At 41.4% G+C, this 25,463-nt stretch overlaps 1 protein-coding gene across 16 annotated transcripts in view; it reads left to right on the top strand.

The window, feature by feature from the left end:
• The window catches only part of KCNMA1 (potassium calcium-activated channel subfamily M alpha 1), a 340,822-nt gene that overhangs the window by 170,768 nt on the left and 144,591 nt on the right, over positions 1 to 25,463 (top strand). For 13 of the 16 annotated variants that reach the window (XM_075257904.1, XM_075257914.1, XM_075257905.1 and 10 more), the window contains exons 7-9: positions 1,878 to 1,953; positions 2,472 to 2,642; positions 13,153 to 13,244. In XM_075257904.1, the coding sequence (XP_075114005.1) occupies positions 1,878 to 1,953; positions 2,472 to 2,642; positions 13,153 to 13,244 (339 nt within the window). Of the gene's footprint in view, positions 1 to 1,877; positions 1,954 to 2,471; positions 2,643 to 13,152; positions 13,245 to 13,347; positions 13,440 to 25,463 lie in introns of all 16 variants that reach the window. The other 3 variants (XM_075257903.1, XM_075257918.1, XM_075257913.1) reach the window with 1 other exon arrangement.

Genomic DNA, 25,463 nt, shown 5'->3' with positions numbered 1-25,463 from the left:
CTTTAGACGCCGCTTATTCTGAACGTGTTTTACGTTCAGAATAAGCTAGCGTTTACTCAGTGTGAATTCACCCTTAGGCTAAGGCCCACATAGTGAAACACAGTTAAACAATGCTGCGGTGTAAATGCATGACGTTTTTTCATTGCATTTTCGCAGAGTTTTCCTCTGCGGATTTTCTGTCCTTAGGCCCCATTCACACAGGGCAGGAGGAAGCAGATTTTGGCGCTGAATCCACTTCATAATCTGCCCCTTCACAATAGCGGTCTATGCTAGGAAGCAAGCTGCCCTTTCTTCAGGCAGATTCCGCGGCTGATTCAGCCCCGGCATTCACCTCACGGCAGCACCCTCCCGCCTAGGCCCATTCATTTGGGCCTACTCCGGAGCAGGAAGCCGTAACTGTCGGAAGCCGCGACAGTCGCGGCAGGCATATTTTGGTTCTATTCTGACGCTGCTTCCCACGTCAAAATCAGGACCAAAATACGCCCCCCTTGCCCCGTGTGAACTAGGCCTTATAATACCTATAGAATGGAGAAGTACAAGGCCCCATACACAAGAGGAAATCTGGACTGGAAAATTTGGACGGTACGTTGGACAGATTTACAGGTATCATTCTAGTAAGGGAATGGAATTCCTTGCATCACAGTGAATATTTAATGCTAGGAGTCCCTGTCTATTCACTGCCCTACTGTATATACTATATACAGTATCACTATAATGCAAGGAGTCTGACTCTTGACTAGATTTGAACTGAGAAATCCAGCCAATGTCCGGCCTGGATCACCCATTGTTAGGGTTGAGTGATTGAAAAAGATCGGATTCCAATCAACGATCGAGTAAATTTCACGATTGCGATCGGAATTCCGATCCCGATCTTTTCCAGCGGGATCAAGGTCGGAGGTTATCTCAAGATCGGTTCAACCCTAAAAGTGGATTTTCCCATAGAGAAGCATTGACTAGGGTTGAGTGATCAGGATCGGAAAAAATCAAGCAAATTTCACAATCACGATTGGGATTGGCTGGAAAATGATCGGAAATCGGATTTTAAAATCGATCCTGAAATCTCAAGATCGCCTCATCCCTACCCAATGTACTTCGGACCTAAGTGCTTCCTTTATATATCCCATTTCTTTTAAAGACACTCTTGGCTCTTGACACTCCTTAAATGGATGGGTACCTTCAGAAGTACATAGTCCCGATGCAGAATTATGGGGGGACACCGCTGCTTACTCATCCTATGACCTCTGCTCTGGTATTGCTAGGGTGTTTACAGCAACACAGCAGGCTTAGTCGGAAGCCATGAATCCGGATTTTCCCCAGATGTCAGCTGCAGCTTAGCGCACACTATTTTTTATACTAATCTGAGCTTAATATAGAGACTGTAAAAATACATCTTGAAAAGTTAAGAAATGAAAATTTCAAGGGTATTCATGTGCTATCGGTTATCAGATTAGCAATAGATGGCTATCTTCATCGTGTTAGGAATCTTACACAACATTTGGCGTTGGGTTTTCAAGAGGAATTAAAAAGGCTTAAGCCTCAACACTCTAAGGTAATAGACATGTTATATCTACTGTCTCTAGAGTTATACAAAGACATAACATGGCAACAGTAGCAATGCATGTGACACGATCTATGGCTAAGATTCTAGAGGTCTTGCCTACAACTTCAGTCATGGCTTGCCCATTGGAATTGTCCAAGATTATTTATGCTCTAGTCTTAGGATAGGCTGGGGTCGGTCATAGCCTGAATACTGATCCATGCGGGGACTGACTATCAGTCACCCACAATCTGATATGTATTAGATTAACGTTTTTGACTATATAGACCATATTAATGGAGCCAGTGTTTGATACATTGTTATTTTCTTTCTTTTTCAGTAATTCCATTAAGCTGGTAAACCTTTGCTCCATTTTTATCAGTACATGGCTGACAGCGGCTGGCTTCATTCATTTGGTAAGTCTCATTTGCTTTACAATTTCTTAAACCTGGGCTTGACTTGTACGATCAATCTTACGTAACCTTTTGGTGGTTAAAGAGGACCTGCCAACTGTCCTACTCCATATGTTTTAGTAAATTCTTGTAGTCCCCAGACATCTTTTCTTAGACCTCCGTGTTGTGGCCGACTGCTTGCTTGGCTAATTACACCCATGTCACGTATATACATGCACTCGGCAGAAGGTGCCTACATTTTCGGTGGGGAGAGAAGAGATGGCCTCTGTCAGACACCTCTTGCAACAGCTTATCACAATCCAGAACAAAAGGATCGGGCATTGATCTTCAACCTCCACATCATCTGTCAGGGGACAGTGCAGAAGCCCCTATACACATTGGAGAGTTGGCTCGGGCCTATTTAAACTGGTTGGCTAAACCAATGATAATCTAATTTATCTTGACTTCTGGACCCCCAGTTTCCTTCCAACCCTCATTTTTACCGATTTAGGTTGAATTACTAATACCGGTTTTCTGTGTAGGTGGAGAACTCTGGAGACCCATGGGATGATTTTCGAAACTCACAAAGCATCTCATATTGGGAATGTGTATACCTGCTAATGGTGACCATGTCTACTGTGGGATATGGAGATGTTTATGCAAAAACCACCCTTGGCCGACTCTTCATGGTCTTCTTCATTCTCGGCGGTTTGGTAAACAAAGTTTAATTTCTACAGTATTCTATTATCTTAGTTCATAGTCGCATCAAAACCTGCAGAGCAAATTGATCTCGTCTTACAGATGTTTTTTTTTTTACATTTGAATTGCTCCTATAATTGTAATGAGTTCTAAAAAGTGATCAGAACCATGGTATAACTAAAAATAAGAACTTGTCCTGCAAAAGATCTCGATAGATGGAAATATAATGTGATGGGTGTCCGTATATATATTTTCTTCTGTCAAAGTTTTCATTTTCGAATCCTAAAAAATATCCTTTGAATATTAAAAAAATAACAAAAACTATAGAAATTTGTTATTTTCATGACACCATACTGAGCTTTTTTTCAACTTCCCAATTGGAATATGGAATTGTAAATGGTGCCTTTGTGAAATACAATATGTCACAGAAAAACTAAGCCCTCATATGGATAGGTTAGTAAAAAAATAAAACTGTTACGGACTCTGGAAGTTGGGAAGTAAAATTTGAAAATCTAAAAATGAAAATTGGCTTGCTTCTAAGGAGTTAACCATTTCATTTTCTGTGGAGAAGAAGTGATAATGATAAAAAAAAATATTTTGATACATACTAAGGGTTGGTTCACTCTAGTGTTTTGAGATAGAAACCCAATGGACCCCCATTATAGTCTATGGGGTCCACATGTTTCCATGGACAACAACTTTTTAAGTGGATAGGATTTCCATTTTCGTGTCCCCAAGCAGATCTGAAGAACGAAAATCTGAACACTAGTGTGAACTTAGCGTAAAGGTGGCCATATACACTAAGGGCTCGTTCACACGGTGTAACGTCCCGCGAGATTTGGCACGTGTACGCCGCGTGACCCTTTGCGTGCCGTATACGCTCCCATTCATTTCAATGGGAGCGGGGATCGTTTGCGCCGCGCTAGTTTGCGGCTGTGCATTTATTTACAGCCGCAAACTAGCGCGGCGCATACGATCCCCGCTCCCATTGAAATGAATGGGAGCGTGTACGGCACGCAAAGGGTCACGCGACGTACACGTGCCAAATCTCGCGGGACGTTACACCGTGTGAACGAGCCCTAACACTGGCAAAGCCCACCAATTTCTGTGGCCAAAAGGACTTTGCTTGGAAGTCAATATGCATGTTTTCTTTAAAGGGATTCTATCATTAAAATCGCATTTTTGTCGATCGTAGGAATAGCCTTAAGAAAGGTTATTCTTCTCCTACCTTTAGATATCTTCTCCGCGCCGCCATTCGGTAGAAATCCCAGTTTTCGTCTGTATGCAAATGAGTTCACTCGCAGCACTGGGGGCGGTCCCCAGCGCTCAAACAGCATTGGGGCATCCCCAATGCTGTGGGAGAACTCTGCCTCCATCTTCTTCAGGAATGGCCTCTCTGCGTGTCTTCTTCCAGAGCTGGGTTCAAACTTCTAGGCCTCAGGCAGAGCCGACTGCGTGTGCCTGTGGCCACAAGAAAAATGGCTGCTTACACAGTAAGTAAGCGGCCATTTTTTTTGTGGCCACAGGCATGCACAATCGGTTCTGCCCGAGGCCTAGAAGTTTGACTGCCAGCACTGGAAGAAGACGTGTGAAGAGGCTGCTCCTGAAGAACATCAAGGCGGCACTGGAGAGTTCTCTTGCAGCATTGAGGACGCCCCCAGTGCTGTTTGAGTGCTGGGGCCTGCCCCCAGTGCTGCGAGAGAACTCATATGCATACCGACGAAAACCAGGATTTCTAAAGAGAAGACATCTAAAGATAGGAGAAGAATAGCCTTTCTTAAGGCTATTCCTACGTGTTAGTCACAAAAAATTGCGTTTTAATTATAGAATCCCTTTAAAAGACGAGCAGAGGACTAAAGCTTGGTGTGAATGCAGTCTAATACAGTAAATACCAACCTGTATGCATAGAATAACTAGGCAGATTAGCACAAAAGTCACATTTTTGGTAATACATCGCCCTCACCAATGATTTGTATTTGGAGTCATTTTCATGATGATGTGTGGCATAATCTCACCTAAGATGAGGAGCATTGCTCTGCAGGTTTTCATGCTATAGTAGAAAATGTGCTTAATAAATATATCAATAGTCTACATTTTACATACAGATTTTTTTATACTTGGTTTATAGCGTGTTTGATGTTCCTAATATGTTATTTGGGCTTTTATTTGTACTGAGAATCATTTGGACCACAATCCGAGTTTCCCCAATGGGCTTTTTGTAAATGTTGCTCCATGCTTTGCAGAGCTTGTGAGTCCCAATGATGCTTATTACATCTGTATTTAGTACCGTAGCACCGGGACAGGTAGATCGCTCCGGTGTGCCCTTTATAGCTATCGGACACCAGCTTTCTACTGACTTCTCATAAAACCGAGAGATCGTTATTTGCTATTTTATTTGCTCATTGAGTTACATATTACTGTATACGGAAGTGCCCATTCTGCATTTCTTGTCTCTTCAGTACATAAAAGGCTAAATATAAAATTTGGATGTACTGGTATTTGTGGAAATATTTTTTGAGGTTTCAGACTACTCCCTCTTTGCTTATTACCCTTTTTTGTCAACCCCATGGTCCCTTATTATTCCAACAAACAATATGACGTAACTCTGGGTCAAAGTGTCGGCTGGTTGGAGGTTACCCTATTATAGCAATCCATCCATGTTGTATTATAGTAACATATGACCATGAACATACCGTACTTCATGTATAATGTCTTGATCGGACGTGGTGTGGTGATGTTCACATTCAGAGACGTTTTTGGCCATGGCTTCACCAAAAATGAGTAAATGATCTTATAGCAAACAGAAATTGTAGTTAGTTCAAATAGATAGATTTAACAAAAAATTTTTGGATACAAAATCTTAGGCTATGCTTCAATCTAGTCTCACCACGTTTAGTGATTGTTTGTCAGGACGACTTACAATGGTCGCCCAAATTAGCTTTGTGGGCATGTTGGGCGATTTTTCCCAGAGAATGTCCCACCAGTGCATCAGAGACATGGTGTGAATACAACCTTAACATGGTCAAATGTCATGTAGATAGATCTTTCCAATCACCTCATGTTAGGTTCCATCAGATAGGTCTCATAGTTCCTGCTAGACATGCATTATCATTATTCAGAGCTGAAACTCCTGGGCTCAAATGCAAAATACAGTCTGTAAAAAGGCCTCCGACTCTCTTTTATCATTTATTGACATCATATGTAGCAAAGGGCATTCGAGCACAGTCAGGCCACTAGGGTTGAGCGATCGGGAAAGATCGGATCCTGTTCGACGATCGAGCAAAATTCACGATCGGGATTGGCTGGAAAATGATCAAAAATTGGATTTTAAAAACAATCCTGAAATCTAAAGATTGGTTCAACCCTTCTCTATAAACATAAAGTAACTAGGGTTGAGCGATCGGGAAAGATCGGCCCCTGATCGGCGATCGAGCAAATTTCACGATCGGGATCGGCTGGAAAATGATTGAAAAACAGATTTTAAAAACAATCCTGAAATCTCAAGATCGGCTCAACCCTATTCCATAAACATAAAGTAACTAGGGTTGAGCGATCGGGATCGGGAAAGATCGGATCCCGATCGGCGATCGAGCAAATTTTTCATCTGGAAAATGATTTGAAAATCGGATTTTAAAAACGATCCTGAAATCTCAAGCTCGGCTCAACCCCACTCCATAAACATAAAGTAACTAGGGTTGAGCGATCGGGAAAGATCGGACCCTGATCGGCGATCGAGCAAATTTCACAATCTGGATCGGCTGGAGAATGATCGAAAATCAGATTTTAAAAACGATCCTGAAATCTCAACATTCGGCTCAACCCTACAGGCCACATCAGTTTCCCCCATACTCAGCACACCCAGACTATTTTTTATAGTATAAATCTGATCCCTGAATGTATTTTGGGGTCTGATTAATTTTGGGGTTTGGTGTTAGGTTTGATGCCTTTGCTACCACATCCTGAATTTTCTCTTTATTATTGTCGTTTTGTTTTTTATTTGCACCCCTTGACCTGGGAGTGTGCTCTCGCACTAACTTTCACGGGGATCGGTTAAATGCTCAGGGGTGGGGCCTGCCACAGTTTGCAATAGGGCCCAGTGCTTTCTAGTGACGCCCCTGTTTGTATATACCCCTGCAGTTCTCATTAAACGCTCTTAGGTATTCCTTGTCGTTGTGTTTCATTGCCCTGTTCTCAGATGCGGGTAGAGGAAGGACATGTATTTCCAGCGGCCTCCTTTGACCGCAGTAGGTTAAGTCATAAATGTTTGTTGGACAAAACATGGCTCTGTATTTATGTGTATTATTTGAGAAATAGACTGAACTACCCTTTTACCCCACTATCCCTAGTGTGTGACCCTCCGAAACAGCATCACCTTTTTTTTCCGCAAACTTTTTTGTCTGTTTAGTTTTGTTTTATGTCTCCCCACCCCACCACTTCCTAGATCCAAACATTTAAGGGACGTCCCCAATGAAAATTGGGAGTTTTTGCAGGTTTTTTTTTTATTATTATTTTTATTTTTTTATTATTTTTTTTAAATTATGGATCTGTTTATGATATTTATATGCATAGATTTTTATAGACGACCATCGGTTTTTTTGTTTGGCATTATTTATGCCCTGTCTCCTTAAATGTCTTATTTTTTTTAACATTGATATCTCTGTTATGTAACCGGAGGTGCATTTTCTTGTGAATTGGTGTACTATCACGAATGAGAGCAACTGGAATTCATTGCCAAGACCTTCTACTCCTCTCCATCTCTGTTTCCATGTTATTGAAGCCGTGAGATTCTGTTCAGGCATTATTTAGTGACTAGGAGATATTTTTCAATCATTTTTCAATTGTTATCCATTGAAAATAACTAAAAATCCATTGTTTTCTGCAAACCTCGCAGCTAAAATTTTTGGTAGAATTGAAACTTGTGTGAACAGAATCTTAGAATAAATCTGTGCCCTGAAAGCATTCATTTTTCTCTATACCATGTTACTATTCTCAGCTTGTATTTCTAGATCCAGATACATGTTACTGTGTATCTGAAAGAGTGTTACTGCTTGCCCTTTGAGCATGTGGAGTTTGGCCAATAGTGTTATTCCCTGTGGCAGTAGGAATAGGTCATCAGCCTAAAGATTTGGGAAATTAAAGGGATTATGTGGGGAGAGAAACATGTTCCTATAGCATTCACGGCACTGGATAAAAATTCATACTCGTAGTAGATGATGACCCCCCCCCCCCAAGCATCCCAATGATTAGATGTGCAGGGTGCAGTGGGGTGCCAGGAGTTCTCGGTTCAGCCTCTGCTTCTATGAGTTCATAGACTCTTCTTTCCTCCACTTTCTTCTCCATACATGTGACCAAGAGTCCTGACTTCAGCAGGGGAGATAGAGGGAGGGGACTTTTTTATGTAGATTTTGAGCCCCATATACATTTTTTTCCCTATCAGTATGTCTTTGGAGAATGGGAATAAATCCACGCAAACACGGGGAGAACATACAAACTTCTTGCAGACGTTGTTCCTGGCAGGGTTTGAACCCAGGACTCCAGTGCTGCAAGGCTGCAGTGGTAACCACTGAGCCACCATGTTGCCTTAAAGGAAGGAGACCTCTGGCCCCTGCTGCACCTTGCAATTCTAATAATCAGGATGCTGTTTTTGTTTATACAGTGCAGTGAATGTGCCATGAACACTTTTCTTTCCCCAAATAAGTCCTTTAACTATCCAGTCCTGTAATATTATTTCCCCTATATCTGTAATGTATAATCTGGCTACAATCAACAGACACAAATAGAGATACATCACAAGCCAGTGATCATGTAAGTAGACTTGGCAACCAATGGCTGTCTATCTTAGGTAGTTGCTACATTGTATCAGAAGTCTCCTGGAGAATGTGTCAAACAGTAACAACCCTATACTACTGATCAAAGCAAATTGGAGAGGGGTGGGGGGAGATAATGTATTTCCTTGTGGAGGGGGATAATGTCACTCCTTGGGGAATGATCACCTTGTCAGGTGTGTGGAGTCTTACAAAGCCATTTTCGCTCCACTGGGGGATTATGGGAAGAATAGGCAAATCTGTAAGTAGGGAAACCGTGCCTCTGTCTGCTGCCCTCTAGTGGAAGCTCCCTTGAACATCATGCCCGATTTTCACCCTAGAGGGCAGCAGACAGAGGCACCGTTTCCCGATTTCCTTGTGGAGACCACTAAGTTGGCATAGAAAGTCTCAGTAGTAGCTTACCTTTAGGACCCTGGCCTAAGGTTATAAGCCAAACCATCAACTTCTCCGTAAAAAAAAAAAAAGACCCATCCACAGGGGTTTTTGCCCCTCGTCTCTTTTTGTGGGTAGAGTATTGGTTGGCCGGGAATAATGTTTTTGCTTGTGGAGACCAATAAGTTAGAACAAGGAGTCTTATAGGACAGGCAATGCCCATTGTAATAATGATCTGTAGAGTAGCTCATCTCCGTTACAAAGAAAAACTGATTCTAGCCATAGTCTTTCTGCAGGGATTGTTAAAGGGTCGGCCATTGTATCTCAGGGTAGGTGCCAAGAGAGACAGTGTTTCTTGGTTTTGGAAGATGGCTACCAAAGCAAACTCTATAATATTTCTTTAACCATGAGCTTGTTACCCTTACCAAACCCTATTTAACCATTAAAAATCGGAACAAAATTGCATGTTGTGTTTGGAAATGATTGAACCTCCCCTTGCAATGTCTTGCAGACCTAACCACCAATTCACAGAAAAGGCATTTTCTGGTCATTTATCCTTTTTATTACAATTCTATTTTTTGTAATGTATACCTTTTTTGTGGATTTTTGTGACATTCCCCCCTTTTTTTTCTTGCACTTTGGGTATAATTTGGTAGACCCAAATATTTTTTGCTCTTTCAAACACGCTCGGCAAAGGGAGATCAGCTCCATGCTTGGATTGAGCAACCAGGGCTTGGTGGAGAATATGTAAAAGTGACAGATACGTAAGAGGGTCGATCAGCCCTTTGCTGAACTGAACTGCACCAGATCTGTAGGAATGAAAATATTAAAATCTTGAAACAAAAAAAAATTTGGTTACAAGTTCTACCTTACCAATGGCCAACAAACTAGAATTACTAGTATAAAACCAAAAAATAAAATGCATTAGGCTTAGTTCACACTTAGGACCTTCGCTTATATACATTGAACTAATGCCTCTGATCACACATAGGGATCCCATATAAGAAATATATACGATTACCATCTATTTTTTAAAAAAATTATATATAAGGAATAGTCTACTATTAGGGTTGAGCCGATCTTGAGATTTCAGGATCGTTTTTAAAATCCGATTTCCGATCATTTTCCATTCGAACCCGATCCTAATGCAAGTCAATGGGATTTTTTAATGATCAAAGATTGGATTTTAAAAACAATCCTATTCACTACACAGCATTGAGTCCAAAAATTGAATGCTTCTATTTTTGGACTCCACGCTGTGCAGTGATTAAAAAATCCCCCGGCTACTTAGTCCCACCTGCTGTCCTGCTTACCTGCACAGATCCACTGCCGCTGTCACTCCCCATTCTTCTCGGTCCGGTTCTCTCTCATTTAAAGGTGTGTAGAGCGCCGTGCATGCCCTTGCCTCCCAGGCTAGTGTTACTGAAGATGGGAGTAGGCGGAGCTTGTTGTGCCTTAAGAGAGTGTGAGCGGGTACAGGGCGGGGAGACGTGAGTGCATCACTCACGTCTCCCCTCCCAGTACCTGCCCAAATTCTCCTAAGCCACAAGACCCGCCTTCTTCCAGCATCTCTAACACTAGCCTGGGAGGCGGGGGCAGGTATGGTGCTCTGAAAGTATGTGAATGAGAGAGGACCGGACTGAAAAGAACGGAGAGCGGCAGCGGATCTGTGCAGATAAGTTGAGTGATCGGGATTAGAATTCCGTTCTCGTTCTTTTTTTAGGCGGGATCGGAACCTGATCACGATCGTGAAATTTACTCGGTCTTCGATCGGGATCCTGATCGCTCAACCCTATCTACTATGCTATTCCACACCTCTTTTTGAAGTTTATTGACCTATATAGATGGACACTCTAATGGCTTCTGCCTTGCTAATGTAATCCTATGTGTTGAATGTGTATGAGTTCCTCTGGCATATAGGCTAAATGGATATCACCAATGGAATGGGAACAAAGTCTTAAAATAATTCATTGTGATATTTGATTTGTTATTTTGTTCTGTTTTTTCAAAAGTGAACCTTAGGTGTTTATTAACATTGGCTACAGTCAATAATGATAATGGAATATTATGGTTTCAGCAAATGGAATAATTTATTGTACAATAATAATGTATGCCATTAAAAAAATGTAATACATTTTCTATAAGTTCCTCATGGTTTTCAATAGCTCTGCTTGCATACATTGAATGGGAACCATCAATTATCAATTTAGGATAATAAATTTATATATTTAAAAAAAATACAGAAATAAATTATATATATATATATATATATATATATATATATATATATATATATATATATATATATATTACATATAGTCTATGCCTCACCAAATTCTCATATTTTTAATTTTGATTTATTCTTTGTTGAAGATTTTTTATTGATACATATTTGAGATATGTATGATGTTTCTATGAGAATAGACAGTAGACAATAACTGGGTAGTGATTTTTGTATTTTTTTTTTCTTTATGAAATAAATATTTTTATAGTGCGGGCAATCTATGGGAAGACTGCCATATTACTATTGAGTGGGGTTGAGCCGATCATGAGATTTCAGGATCAATTTTAAAATCCGATTTCCAACCATTTTTCAGCCGATCCCGATCGTGAAATTTGCTCGATCGCCAATTGGGATCCGATCTTTCCCGATCACTCAACCCTATTTATGATATATACATGAATAGGGTTGAGCCGATCTTGAGATAACCTCTGACCTCGATCCCGCCGGAAAAGATCGGGATTGGAATTCCGATCATGATTGTGAAATTTACTCGATCGCCGATCGGAATCCGATCTTTTCCCATCCTGATCGCTCAACCGTATTAATGGTATATACATGAATAGGGTTGAGCCAATCTTGAGATAACCGCTGACCTCGATGCCGCTGGAAAAGATCGTGAGAGGAGCTCCGATCGTGATTGTGAAATTTACTCGATCGCCGATCGGAATCCGATCTTTTTTCCGATCCCGATCGGTCAACCCTGCTATTGAGCCCTGCCACAGCTCTCGTGACAGTGATCGGAGTTGTCTTGGAGCACAAACACTGCTGTTGGGATCCAGCTGTATAGAAGAGGCCTGGCAGCTAAAAAAATAAAAACCAGGACACATTCTTTTTTATTTACAGGAAATAAAAATGTAACTGCAAGCTGAGATCTTGAAAACCATGGGGCATTAAGGGCTTGTTCACATGGGGCACGGGATGGCTTATTTTGTTCCTGATTTTGACACGGGAAGCCAGGAAATGAATGAGCCTAGTCCGGAGGGTGCTGCCACGGTATCCGCCTGAAGAAAGGGCAGCTCGCTTCTTTTTTCCATGAGCGGGAACAAACTGCTAGTGAAAAAAAGAACGCTAGCGATCTGCATAGACCTCTATTGCGAGGGGGCGGATTTTGAGGAGGATCCAGTGCCAAAATCCAACCCCTCTTGCCCCGTGTGAACGAACCCTAACACAGAATATATTCAGGAAAACTTGCATATCTATACGTTACACATTAAATACACTTTGACATTCTGCTGTATCCATAATACCCCTGTATACCTGATATCTTTGTAATATACTTCCAAAATTTTTACTGCCTTACTACCTTATTCCGTTTTGTTTCAAGTGTAGAAAAATATGCTGACGCCTATAAAGGTAGCAATATTTTTTTTAAAAAAATGACAATAAAAGTGACGATGGTGTATTACAATGATGCAGGGTTTTATATTCAATGACTCTATAGCCAATGTTAATGTGTATTTTCCTTCAGTACAGTTACAGTATACAATGTTTTCTACAAATGAATGGTTAAATAACTTCAGATTTATACTTTATCTACGTGTTCTTCTACATTCAGCTCTTTATTCTTAGTGAGCATCCTAATAGATCTATTCCAGTCACCACAAATATTTTTGGATTCCTGTACATACCCAGTAAAATTCTGATATTTGAGATTTCCTGCGTTTCCCATAAAATAACGATGATGGAGCGCCTTGTCTTAGAATCTTGCATTGCTCAGTTCCTCCTATATGGGGTTTCCATTGCCCTTGCCACTATTTACACAGTCTGAAACTGTGCGTAAGCGAAAGAGAAGACCAATAAAGTATATCTATATCTTAGACATGCAGAACTATATCTGTAGTTTCATTCCTTTAATCTGGTGTAGATAGTATACGTGAATTAAAATGCTATTTATTTGTTAAACAAATCCATCCAAACCTGGTTTATGCAGCTGGAGCTGCTCCCCCCCAAACTCCACCCACTATGCCAAGCGTGTCCTTTTCTGCAACAGACGTCCTTTCTTTCTTTTTAGTCTTCTCTTCTGTCTCCTGTCTTCCTTCCTAGGCCATGTTTGCCAGCTACGTCCCCGAAATCATAGAGTTAATAGGAAACCGAAAGAAATATGGTGGTTCTTATAGTGCAGTTAGTGGACGGAAGTAAGTATTGACCAAGGCGTGGTGTCATTGCTGCAGGGCGAACCTCTCTGCATGCTATTTGTCCTTTGTTTTTTTCTTCCTATTTCTCGTTCCACGCACTCAGGCAATGTTTGCCCGATACGTCCCCGAAATTGCTGCTCTCATCCTTAACCGGAAGAAATATGGCGGGACGTTTAACTCGACAAGAGGGAGAAAGTAAGTTTGGATTTGCTTTTTTTTTTATTTTTCTTGAGAGGAAGGTAAATTTTGGATTTTTTAAAGGTATTCCATTTACCATGTAGGATTCGGGTTTTTTTTTAATAACAAGGGCCTAGATTTACTATTGTGGTTAAGACTAGACGCTGGCAACGTGTGGTGCACTTGGGCGCGTACTTGGCGCATCTAGTTTGAGCTAAATTTTTTCCAACTGGCTAGACTTGTGGGTATGGTTTCTCGGGAGAAGGGAGCATGGCTTAACTGTGGCAAGATGTGCACAAAAAAATTACCCAAAATTTTTGAGTAAAATTCTGGCTTAACGCCAACTAAAAGATGGCATAAACTTAGAATATACAGTGTAAAGATACTCTGGATTTATTATCCAGCATCGGCCACTTTGATAAATCTGATGCATTTTCCGTTTGTCTAAGTTTACACCGTCTAGTCGTAAATCTGGGCTTTGATTCTTCGACTTTCAATGGTCCCTATCAAAATAATTACACAACTTGTATATTCATCTCTATATTATTTTCCATACAACTCTTATTATTTGTATATTTGAAACAGGTTTCTTTCCAGAATACACTTTGATCTTGAAAGGTTTGAGTTGTGACTAGAGATGAGTGAGTACTATTCGAAACTGCCGTCGTTCCATAGGAATGAATGGACGCAGCCGGCGCAGGGGGCTGTGTCCATTCATTCCTATGGGAGCCTGCTATTAGAAACGGCAGTTTCGAATAGTACTCGCTCATCTCTAGTTGTGACCTCACCTCACCCTATGCAAATATTTGCAAATCTGGCCATGTTTTAATACCTTGCAAGACACTCATGCATTTATTATAATACAAAAATTTCAATATATTTCAATTTCAATACTATTTGTAGCGGACTGTTGCAGAGATTGGGAAGCCAAAGAAGTTTCTTTTAGATTTCTCCAGTTTGCCAAGTCAATACATTTTACTTCAAAAATAATCTTTTAAGCCGAGGCTCCGTATAGCATAAAACTGGGGCATTTAAAATGTCCTGCAAAGTGTATGGGATAATCCCATCTGCACAATGCAGAAAAAAAATTCTGCAGCCGAAATGCGGTGATTACAAAAACGCTCACTTTTTTGTATATCGCAGCATGTCCATTACACCTTCAGAAACGCTGGCATTTAGGGTTGAGCGATCGGAATCAGGAAAGATCGGATCCCGATCAGTGATCGAGCAAATTTCATGATCGCGATCGGCTGGAAAATTATCTAAAATCAGATTTTAAAAAACGATCCTGAAATCTCAAGATCGGCTCAACCCCACCGGCATTTTCCATAGATGTGTAAAAGAAGCAAAAAGTCTGCAGAGGAAAACTCAGCAGACTTTTTCTGTGAAAAGAGCTTCGGAAAAAAACGCCTTGCATTTCCGCCATGGTTTTTCCTGCAGCATATTTTGGTAGCGGCTTGCTGAGTGGAGCCCTAGCCTCGGGTTAAAGCCCCATGTGGAGGAAATGCAGCATTTTTCGATTAGAGAAATGCGGCCTTTTCTCTTCTGTGTTTTACAGTATAGTACCAGCAAAGTGAATTAGATTCTGTGGAAACGCTGCATTTTCAGCTTTACCTGCTTAAACGCTTGTGTTTTCCCTATAAGTTTAGTAAGAGAGGAGCAACATGGTGGCTCAGTGGTTAGCACTTGAGTCCTGGGTTTGAATCCCGCCAGGAACGACATACAAGGAGTTTTTATGTTCTCCCTGTGTTTGTGTAGATTTCCTCCCATTTCCTCCCATACAAAAAAAAAAAAAAGAAGCAAAAACATACATAAATGAAAAAAAAAGTACATTGTGATCCCTATATGAGGCTCACAATCTACATTTAAAAGAAAATAAAAAAAGTTTAGTAAGAGAGAAAAAGCTCCAGAGAAAAACACTGCAAAAATGCAATGAAAAAATACAATGCGTTTCCACTGCGTTTTTCTCTGCAGATTTTTTTTCAGAGGTGTTCCGCAGTGTGTGGTATTAAAGGGATATCACTGGTGTATCTCTAACATACGTCATCATGGTATGATTGGTCGGGGCCGGGCGCCCCTACACATTATAATGCCCATTAGTGGCTCCACAAAGTATGATGCCCCATAATGGTACATGGAGCCTTCAGTACGCCATTATACCATGTGGAGCCAAAATGGGGCTTTACTTATGAGTACGGTTGAGCAATCGGGATCGGGAAAGATCGGATCCCGATTGACGATCAAGCAAATTTCACGATCGGGATCGGCTGGAAAATGATCGAAAATCGGATCTCAAGATCGGCTCAACCCCAAACCATAAACATAAAGTAACTAGGGTTAAGCAATCGAGATCAGGAAAGATCGGCTCAACCCTACTCCATAAACATAAAGTAATTAGGGTTGAGCGATCAGGATCGGGAAAGATCGGATCCTGATCGGTGATCGAGCAAATTTCACGATCGGGATTGGCTGGAAAATGATTGAAAATCGGATTTGAAAAACAACCCTGAAATCTCAAGATCGGCTCAACCCCAACCCATAAACATAAAGTAACTAGGGTTGAGCGATTGGGATCGGGAAAGATCGGCTCACCCCTACTTATGAGCATTTTAACTGTTAGCTATTTAACCTCCTATATCTTCCTGGCCTACCACTTAGCAATATTGACCTCTCTACTCCATTTCACCACCTGGGAAGGTTAAATTAACATGAAATATTTTTCCTAATTTTTCTTGCTCAAACCTGGGGTGCGTTTTATAGTCAGATGCATCCTTCTACGCTTTTCCCCACATAAAAAGAAACAGTCTGTATAAAATTTAATAAAATACTTTCTATTACTGTAACTGTACTGTGAGTCTTTATGGCTAGGATTATAAAACGAAAACATAATGCAGAAATTGTAAAAAATAGGGGAACCATGGAATTTGTTCCATTGATATAAAAGCATCGTATCAATGGAACAGATTTTCCTGACTGTTTCCTTCGTAGTGTTTTGCATGTCGCTTTATGTATTTAATGTAACATACGGTATATTTCTCATGTGGATTGGAATACCTTTAAAATTTCTCACCGAGTTCAATTTTGATTATGCCAAACCTTATTGTGCTTCTATGTCCTGGAGGCAAAACTAACAGAACTTTCCAGATCTTTTCTTACAAATCTTGAGGTGCAGTCCCATGCAGCCACAAACTGGAATGTTTTTTTTTTTCTTAAAAAAAATAAATACGTGGCATTCAGATAACATGTGGCCTAAATCACTCATACTCTGACTGAGAATCAAAACTCACCATGTGTATGTAGGTATATTGGAAGCTGTTCTTATAGCTCATTGCTAACTATTATTGTCTCTATGTATCACCTTGTTATTTCTTTACACTGCACTATTTCAGAATGTCTACAAAATTTGTCTACTTTATCGGATCCCAGAAACACATGTAGTGTTACTTGAATGTCAAAGATTGTATGGACTGAATTTTTTTAAATGGGTAAAAAATATGCAAATCTATTCTCCAGAATGTACTTAGGAGAACAGTGCACTCTGTACGCCACCCTATAGAGGGCAGCATCCTTAACATCGTGCATGACTTAGTTAAAAAGTCTACTGACGTGATGCGTATTTAATTGCCAAATTAGTATTTCTATTCCAAAAGGAACAGTTTCCCAGCTATAGACAGCACTGTTTTGGCCTGTTGGGCCTCCTCAGCATAGCACAGGGATACTGTTTTGGCAGAGTGAGAGACTATAGACCAGGGTCAGGGGATAATCATACACATTAGGGAGAGTGTGTACCTACATAGGCAGTACGGAGACTTACAAGTCTAGAGGGCGGCATACAGAGTGCACTGTTCTCCTAATTACATCCTGGAGAATTGATTTGCATATTTTTTACCCAGAATCCCTAGCGGAGCAGGAATGACTTGTAAGTCTCTGTACTGCCTATGTAGGTACACACTCTCCCTGATGTGTATGATTATCCCCTGACCCTGGTCTATAGTCTCTCACTCTGCCAAAACAGTATCCCTGTGCTATGCTGAGGAGGCCCAACAGGCCGAAACAGCGCTGTCCATAGCTGGGAATCTGTTCCTTTTGGAATAGAAATACTAATTTGGCAATTAAATCCACATCATGACAGTAGACTTTTTAACTGAGTCATGCATGATGTTAAGGATGCTGCCCTCTAGAGGGTGGCATACAGAGTGCACTGTTCTCCTAATTACATCCTGGAGAATAGATTTGCATATTTTTTACCCAGAATCCCTAGCGGAGCAGGAATGACTTGTAAGTCTCCGTACTGCCTATGTAAGCACACACTCTCCCTGATGTGTACGATTATCCCTTGACCCTTTTTTAAAATGGTGATACATTTCCTAGAATCTTGCAATTTTTACATTGACGATTGTGCCTTACAATAGACAATAGACAAGCTTCCTGTTCTGTGGAGATCACTTATTAGCAATTTTCTCATCACACACAGGATTACAGTGGAATTTAGCACCTCTACTATATTTATGAAGGCAAATAACAGCATTGACAAATAGTAATGGGGACATTTTTCCCCACACATCGACATCTACACAAGTCATGCACACAAAATGGCTGCGGTAAAGCAAACCTCTAGGCTATTCACAGAGCAGAACAGTTTAGCTGTTCTGCACTGCTCAGCTCCCCCATCAATCTGCAGTTTTCGGTGTATGGAGCCAGAAGCAAATGTGTAATCGTTGTGTCATTCTATTGTAGCGCAGCTCCCATCCATGGAAGAATCTGCTTCAAGATTCATTTTATAAGATCCAAACAGCTGATTGGTGGTGGATTGTCTATCCTAAGAATAGGCCATCCATATCCATCCTAGTAGAACCCCGTTAAATTGGTGCTGATGCTGCTGTGATCACTGATCGCTGTGATCTGCAAGTTCCTCTGCAGATTTTCCTTTTCTGCATGGATAAGAAAGCTGAATATGTTATATTTTCTCACTCTCTTTTTACACACTGAGATACATATAATAGAAAGAATTAGAAGTGTTAAAGTAGTAAATTTAGTAGAAGTGAAGTATGTTGGATTTGTAGCCATTGTTTGGGCTAGTTCACATGGGATTCCGCGTAAACACATTCCATTGCATCTGCCCTGACGGAATGCTGGTGCAATGCACTGGCATCCCGTTGTGGCGTTCCGCTCCGGATTAGGCCCAAATGAATCTGGAGGGTGGTGTCATGAGGTGGACACCGCGGCTGAATCGGCCTGAAGAAAGGGCAGCTCGCTTTGTCCCCGATCGTGGAAAAAGGAAATGACCGGCTCCCATTGATTTCAATGGGAGGCGGCAGGCTTTTGATGCGGATTCTGCGCTAGCCCTAAGCATGAATTTGGTTAGAGGGATATTCCAGGATTGCTTTATTCATCTGTAACTATGCCATCAATAGCAGACAGTCGAGGGAGTCCAGCACACAGAACCCTTCCTTGTACTTGTGATTGCTTATAGTTTTGTCCTTTTCTATTTTCATCTATGTACGAATTCTATGCCTGCTGTAGATCTATTGTTCTACATTTAGCCTTAAATTTCTCATTCATTCATTCATTCATTCGTTCATTCATTCATTCATTCATATGTCTGGTGTTACTTTGCAGAGTGAAAGGACCTTTATTAGACTACCAAAAATAGACAAATTGCTTTTGCTCATAATTTGCATCATTATCCCGTTATCTTGTGAATTTGACATTCAGGTTTGAGAATTTGTCCAGTTAAATGAAGAATTTGGGTAAAGTGAATACAATATACAATGCATATGGAGGAAACCCCAAAGGGTACACTCACACGGCATAAAATGAAGAGCAATTCCTCTTCATTTCCGCCGCCGTATTTGGCCTGCATCGGCATTGCATTGCGGCTTTCCTCTGCCGATTAGACTCAGATGAATGGGCCTAATCAGCTGGGAGTCTCAAGCCACAGAACCATGGCGAGATAGAGCAGGAAATGATTATTTTCCCAAATACACAGCAAATTCCTCTTCATTTACCACCACCGTTTTCTGGGCTGCTCAGTACCCATAATGGGATTCAGCTTTATACTGTTGATTAGGCCCAGATGGGAGTCTTGTCCGTGGACTCTGCAGCTGAGTCAGCCATGGCATCCACTACAAGATGAAGCAGGACTCTTGTTTTTTCCGCGTCCTGCTGCCATCTGCCTTCCATTGAAAACAATGGGAGGCAAAATCTAGGGGGATCCGCCACCATCAATTTCCTACGTGTGAACGGCCCTAAGGGTCTGGCATTGCCAGTAGTGAGACAAGAGATAGATTTTGGACCCTGTAGGCAAACTGTTGTGCCTAACCAAAGATTCCAAACACTTCATCGTACATGTAGACAGGAACCTAATTTACCTTTGGCTGCATGTTGTATTATTTTGTCCGGTAAAATTAAAGACCCCCATAAGAGTGGGCACATTGGTGTCTGTGATGTGCCTGGTCTGGTACTTCCATGAGTTCCATTGTACAGCTGCTCTCATAGAGTCATGGAATCCACTAACTCCACTGTCAACCTCAATGTTTTGGTTACGTAAGACCTTAGTCAAGGCCCAAGTTTCTGACAATTTCAATAAATTGGGCAGATACAAATTCTGTGACCATATTCATATTCAAAAAAGTCCAAAAACAACAGTCCACGACAGCAACCAGTCAAGTATATGATCTACTGAGTAATTAGTCTGAATGACTACTTAAAGGGGTTGTATAGTCACTTATATTTGTAGCAAAAGCTTTGAATGGTGTAAAATAACAAATCGGATAAGATGTCACACTTTCAGTGATGATATTTTGACACATACCTGTGATTTCAGCAGCAGTGACCCCCATGGTGTCCACTGAAACCACTTAATGTTGATTTGACTATGTTGAAATGGCATTGCTTAGAGGCCAGGATGCCGAGAGTATTGGGATACTTGGAGGTCGTGGTACAATGGCAGAGAAGGGGTGTAAGGTGAATATTACCCAGGGTTTCTTTTTCCTTATGAAATTGCAAACCTTTGCTATTCAAAATTCAATCAATACAATACTATATGATTGCTCTGTTTCCCCTGTCTATTCCCCTTAAGGGCTCGTTCACACGGGGCAAGAGGGGGTGGATTTTGGCGCTGAATCCACGTCAGAATCCGTTCGCTCACAATAGAGGTCTATGCAGACCGCTAGCTTCCTTTTTTCCGTGAGTGGTATGTTCCGGCTCATGGTAAAAAGAAGCGAGCTGCCCTTTCTTCAGGCGGATTCCGCGGCTGATTCAGCCCCGGCGTCTGTCTCGCGGCAGCACCCTCCGAACTAGGCCCATTCATCTGGGCCTACTCCGGAGCTAGAAGCCGTGACTGTCGGAAGCCTATTCTGACGCAGCTTCCCGTGTCAAAATCAGGACCAAAATACGCCATTCTGTGCCCCGTGTGAACTAGCCCTTAATGTGTGTATGTCTGGTGGGTTTATAGTTTCTTAGTGGTGCGTATATCAGTGATCTCCAACTTTTGCCTGTCCAATTGTTGCAAAAATCTAATTCTTACCTTGCAGGGGCGTAGCTTATGGCCTCTTCAAGGTTGCAGTGTGCCGATTTTAGTTTCAGTGCTGGCCATATTCCTTCAAAGCCTTTGAAACTGGTGAGCAGCACTGTTGGAGACCTGGGCATTGGGAATTGCTCTGTCCAATTATTAAGGGTCGAATTAGCACATGGTGAGGAGTTTTATAGCTACACCACTGGCTGTGATGTCAGAACAGCGGAAGAGGCACAAGTTTGAGATCATTGCTCTATATGGATAGTAACTTTTGACTTTTTTTCCTCCAAAGGTTTGTTCACAGTTGACTATGAGTATCATCATTGTCATCCATTGTTTTATCTGCCCCCTTATTGTCTTACTTTGGAGACATAAATAAAGGATTTATTTGCTTATATTATATCCTATCAACACATGCTGATCTACGAGAGTGGCCTTAAAGGCAACACTTGAATTTTGGCTACCATGGGCATTGATTTAAGCCAATGGCTTTCATCTTGACTCCATATGAACATCTAGATTTATCATAGATGACCAGAGTCGGTGCCCAGGCCAGGAAACCCATCAAGGATCAATAACCTGACCTATCTCTTTGGAAATAATGTCAAATGTGAACATAGCCTACTTCCGTGTTGTTTTGAGATTTACTGTATACTTTCTTATTCATTTCTTTGGTTTATTATCATGTTTTATCATAGCTTGTTTTACAGGCTGCATGGGATTGCACCTAGGATTTTGTAAATGCTACATGACAAAAGGCACAGAAATAATAGGTCTATACTGTTATAAGAAAGTCTTTGCAAATCAAAAATCATGTGAACATTTTTTTTTTACCATTCACATTCTGATGCTCGAAACAGTCACTTGACGAAGAGAAGGATTAGAGCAGTAAAATCGGATCTTTGTTGTGATTTGGGGAAAAAAATTGCCAACAAATTTCAAATCCAACTTACAAATGTCTTGAAATTTTAGACTACTGGCTGTCCTCAAACCTTTGATAAAGTTTATGTTGCTCCTCTACTGTCTTATTAGTGGATGATCTGTATGCGTTTCTATGTTCCCCTTTGTCGTGTGTCTGTTCTTATTTAATCATTGGTAAACCTCTGTGTTTAATGTTATTAATATTCTTTTACATTCTGTATTACAAGAGTTAATAGCTATGAAAGTCTAATCCAGAATTTACAATACAGTATGATCATACTGTAAAATTATAGTAACAACGTAATGTGGCAAAACATAAGCAACCATTATAGGCAATACTAGAAATAGGCTTTTAGAACTGGAGTCTGGAAAGTATCATTTTTTTCTGCAATGGAGTAAGGGAGATGGATACACACACTGAGTGGCCAAAAGTCATTGGAGGTGCCGTTAATAGCGGGTTGCCCCTTCGCGAGCCCTGATAACTACAGCAAGACGACGAGGTATGGACTCCATAAGGTGTTGGAAGAGTTCTGGAGGGATATTGATCCACATAGTCTGCAGTGCAGCCCACAATTGGTACTGAGTAGTTGGCACTGGGTCCATGGAGCGGATACTGGTATCCACAGTATCCCATAAATGCTTAATGGGGTTGAGTTCGGGCGAGTGGGCAGGCCAATCGATGGTTGTGAGGTCACTGGTGTGTTCATTAAGCCAGTCCCATGCCACCAATGAACGATGACATGTTGTATTGTCCTATTGGTACACAGTGTCCTCATCAGGGAACTCCAACACCAGAAAGGGGTGCAGATGGTCTGCCATAAGTTGCACGTATTGAGCATCGGTCATTGATCCCTGCATTCGGACAGTGGGGTCTAATTGCGACCATGTGAACACGGCCCAGACCATGATGGAGCCACGTCCAGCCTGGACACGTCTCTGTTGGCATGCAGGGTCCATGGCTTCATGGAGCATGCGCCACACTCTCACACATTAATCGGCTCTGTACAACTGGAACCGTGATTTATCAGACCATGCCACATGCCGCCATTGTTCCATGGTCCAATGACGATGGTCGCAGGCTCATGCCAGTCTTCGAGGTCTGTGTTGTGGCGTCAGCAAAGGGACACAGGTTGGGGGATCGACTGTTGAAGCCTATGCCTATGTTCTCGGCATACAGTCCTGGTGGAAATGGGGTCCTTGCACCCCACATTCAAGTCGGTGGCAATTTGACCCACAGTAGACCATCGAGAGCCCTGTATGACACTGCAGAGGTGACATGACGTCCATTCATCGAACACTCATGGTCGACTGGTGCGACAGTTTACAAAGCTGCCAACGTTGTCTCTGCAGTATTGAAGGTCCACCTGAGACACTGTTGACCTCGGAAACCCAAATTCATCCCACGTTCAATATCACTTAACTCGTGACGTGCTGCCATGTTCATGAAACACCTGTCTGCATCAGACTGCTCAAATATCCTGGTGACACAAGTGCCATAGGCTGCATCGCGTCACTCTGTTTGAGCGTCATCTCCAACACAACCGGCACTGGGGCACACCTTGCCATGACTTTTGGCCTCTCAGTGTGTGCGAAATCCTGATGGACACTCAATGGACTCCATTATAGTCCACGGGGCTCTCTGTCTTTCAGGTCTTTGTGCGTACCTGATCAGCAGAGAAGAAGTCTGAACCTAGAGTAAACAAGTTTTTGGACAATATCTATTGAGGGTATATGGCAATACACTGATTTTAGGCGGAATCTGTGGTGGAGTCCAACACAGATGTAACCCTAGCCTTAGTTGACAATTGTTCCTCCTGACCCGCCTATACATATACAAGTTTAGTTTAACCTGGTATGCATGTGTTTTTTTTTTTTTTGTTTTTTTCTTTTTAGATCTTCAAAATAAAATAAAAGACAACATGTGAAACACAATAGAGTTATTAGACCATCTTTTGCTTTATTGAAAGGAAAAAGAATCCAACATCAACTGATTGTTTCTGAAAGGTGTTGATGACCTTTTATTAGGATAAGATCAGAAAGAGTCATTTCTCTTTGATCTAAGATAAGATAAGATAATCCTTTAATAGTCCCACAGTGGGGAAATATCACACGATCATCTGTACTAATGATTTCTACAAAGTTTGTTGAGATGAGCCTATGGAAAGAGGTTGTCCCATGATTAAATATTCCATCTCTCTGTTGGAGCATGCAAAGTGTAACAATGTTGTAATTGGAATGTATCGTTTCAAAAATGTCACAACCAGGTGTTAAGATGAAGTTACTCTTTCCATGGGTGGTTATGTTTTTGCATAATTTTTTTCTTTGCTCAGATTGATTTAACTTACATTTACATGACTGTGGCCATGAAAAAATATCCATTTTTCACTGCAGTTTTGCACCGAGGGGTGTCCGTTTTCACGTACATTAGTGTATGGAGGGATCCGTGAAAACTGTCAAAAGTAGTGCATGACCTATATTTTGACAGTACATGATAATGAACCATTGGACTATCGGCCAGTGAAATTAATGCAACTGTGTGAACAGTCTTCACACGGCCAATTTTCACTGTCGTGTCAATCTAGGGTAAGTCGTATATTATGTTTGTACAACTGAAAAGAATGTAAGAAAATTGATGAGAGTTTAAAGACAGGCGACGAGAAACAGGATGGACAATGGAGCCTTTTCAGCTTTGAAAAAAATCAGATCCCCCTTCGAGGTGATCTTATCAACTTGTAAAATTAGTTCAGGGAACATTTATTGCGTGCGGGGTTCCAGTGATTTATACATTGATATGAGAAACGATTACGCGTGCAAAATTACGTACGTTATACGCCCATAACGACCCATTGAAATGAATGGGATCTGTTTTGAGCGCTCACATTCTGACATGTGTATACGTGCCAGAATGCGCGCCCGTAAACTCCGTGTGAACTGGCCCTTACAGTTAAAGAGATTCTATCATTAAAATGACATTTTTGGTCCCTAACACCTAGGAATAGCCTTAAGAAAGGCTATTTTTCTCTTACCTTTAGATGTCTTCTCCGCGCCGCCGTTTGGTAGAAATCCCGGTTTTCTTTGGTATGCAAATGAGTTCTCTCGCAGCACTGGGGGCGGTCCTCACCGCTCAAACAGCACTGGGGGTGTCCCCAATGCTGCGAGAGAACTCTCCAGCGACTCCTCCTCTATCTTCTTCTGGAATGCCCTCTCCCCGCGTCTTCTTCCGTCCTGGGTTTCAAGCTTCTAGGCCTCGGGCAGAGCAGACTGCGCATGCCCGTGTCCACAAAAAGAATGGCCGCTTACACAGTACCTCACGACACCTCCCTCCCGACTAGGCCCATTCATTTGGGCTTAATCCAGAGCGTAAAACTGCGACGGAATGTGCACACGCGGAACCCCTGTGTGATCTAGCCCTCTGGGTTATACTGATCTATATGTTAGCTCACCAGTGTATAATATGTGGGGATCTGATCCTGCACCAGTGAAGATGGAAAGGTAAATTATAAGATCTGTAGTCCCCTAAACTATATATATATATATATATATATATATATATATATATATATATATATATATTTATTAGATTCTCTCTTTTCTAAAGGAGTATG

Source organism: Leptodactylus fuscus, chromosome 10 (assembly GCF_031893055.1).
Source record: "Leptodactylus fuscus isolate aLepFus1 chromosome 10, aLepFus1.hap2, whole genome shotgun sequence".
NCBI lineage: Eukaryota > Metazoa > Chordata > Amphibia > Anura > Leptodactylidae > Leptodactylus > Leptodactylus fuscus.
This window is presented reverse-complemented; position numbering and strand designations above follow the sequence as displayed.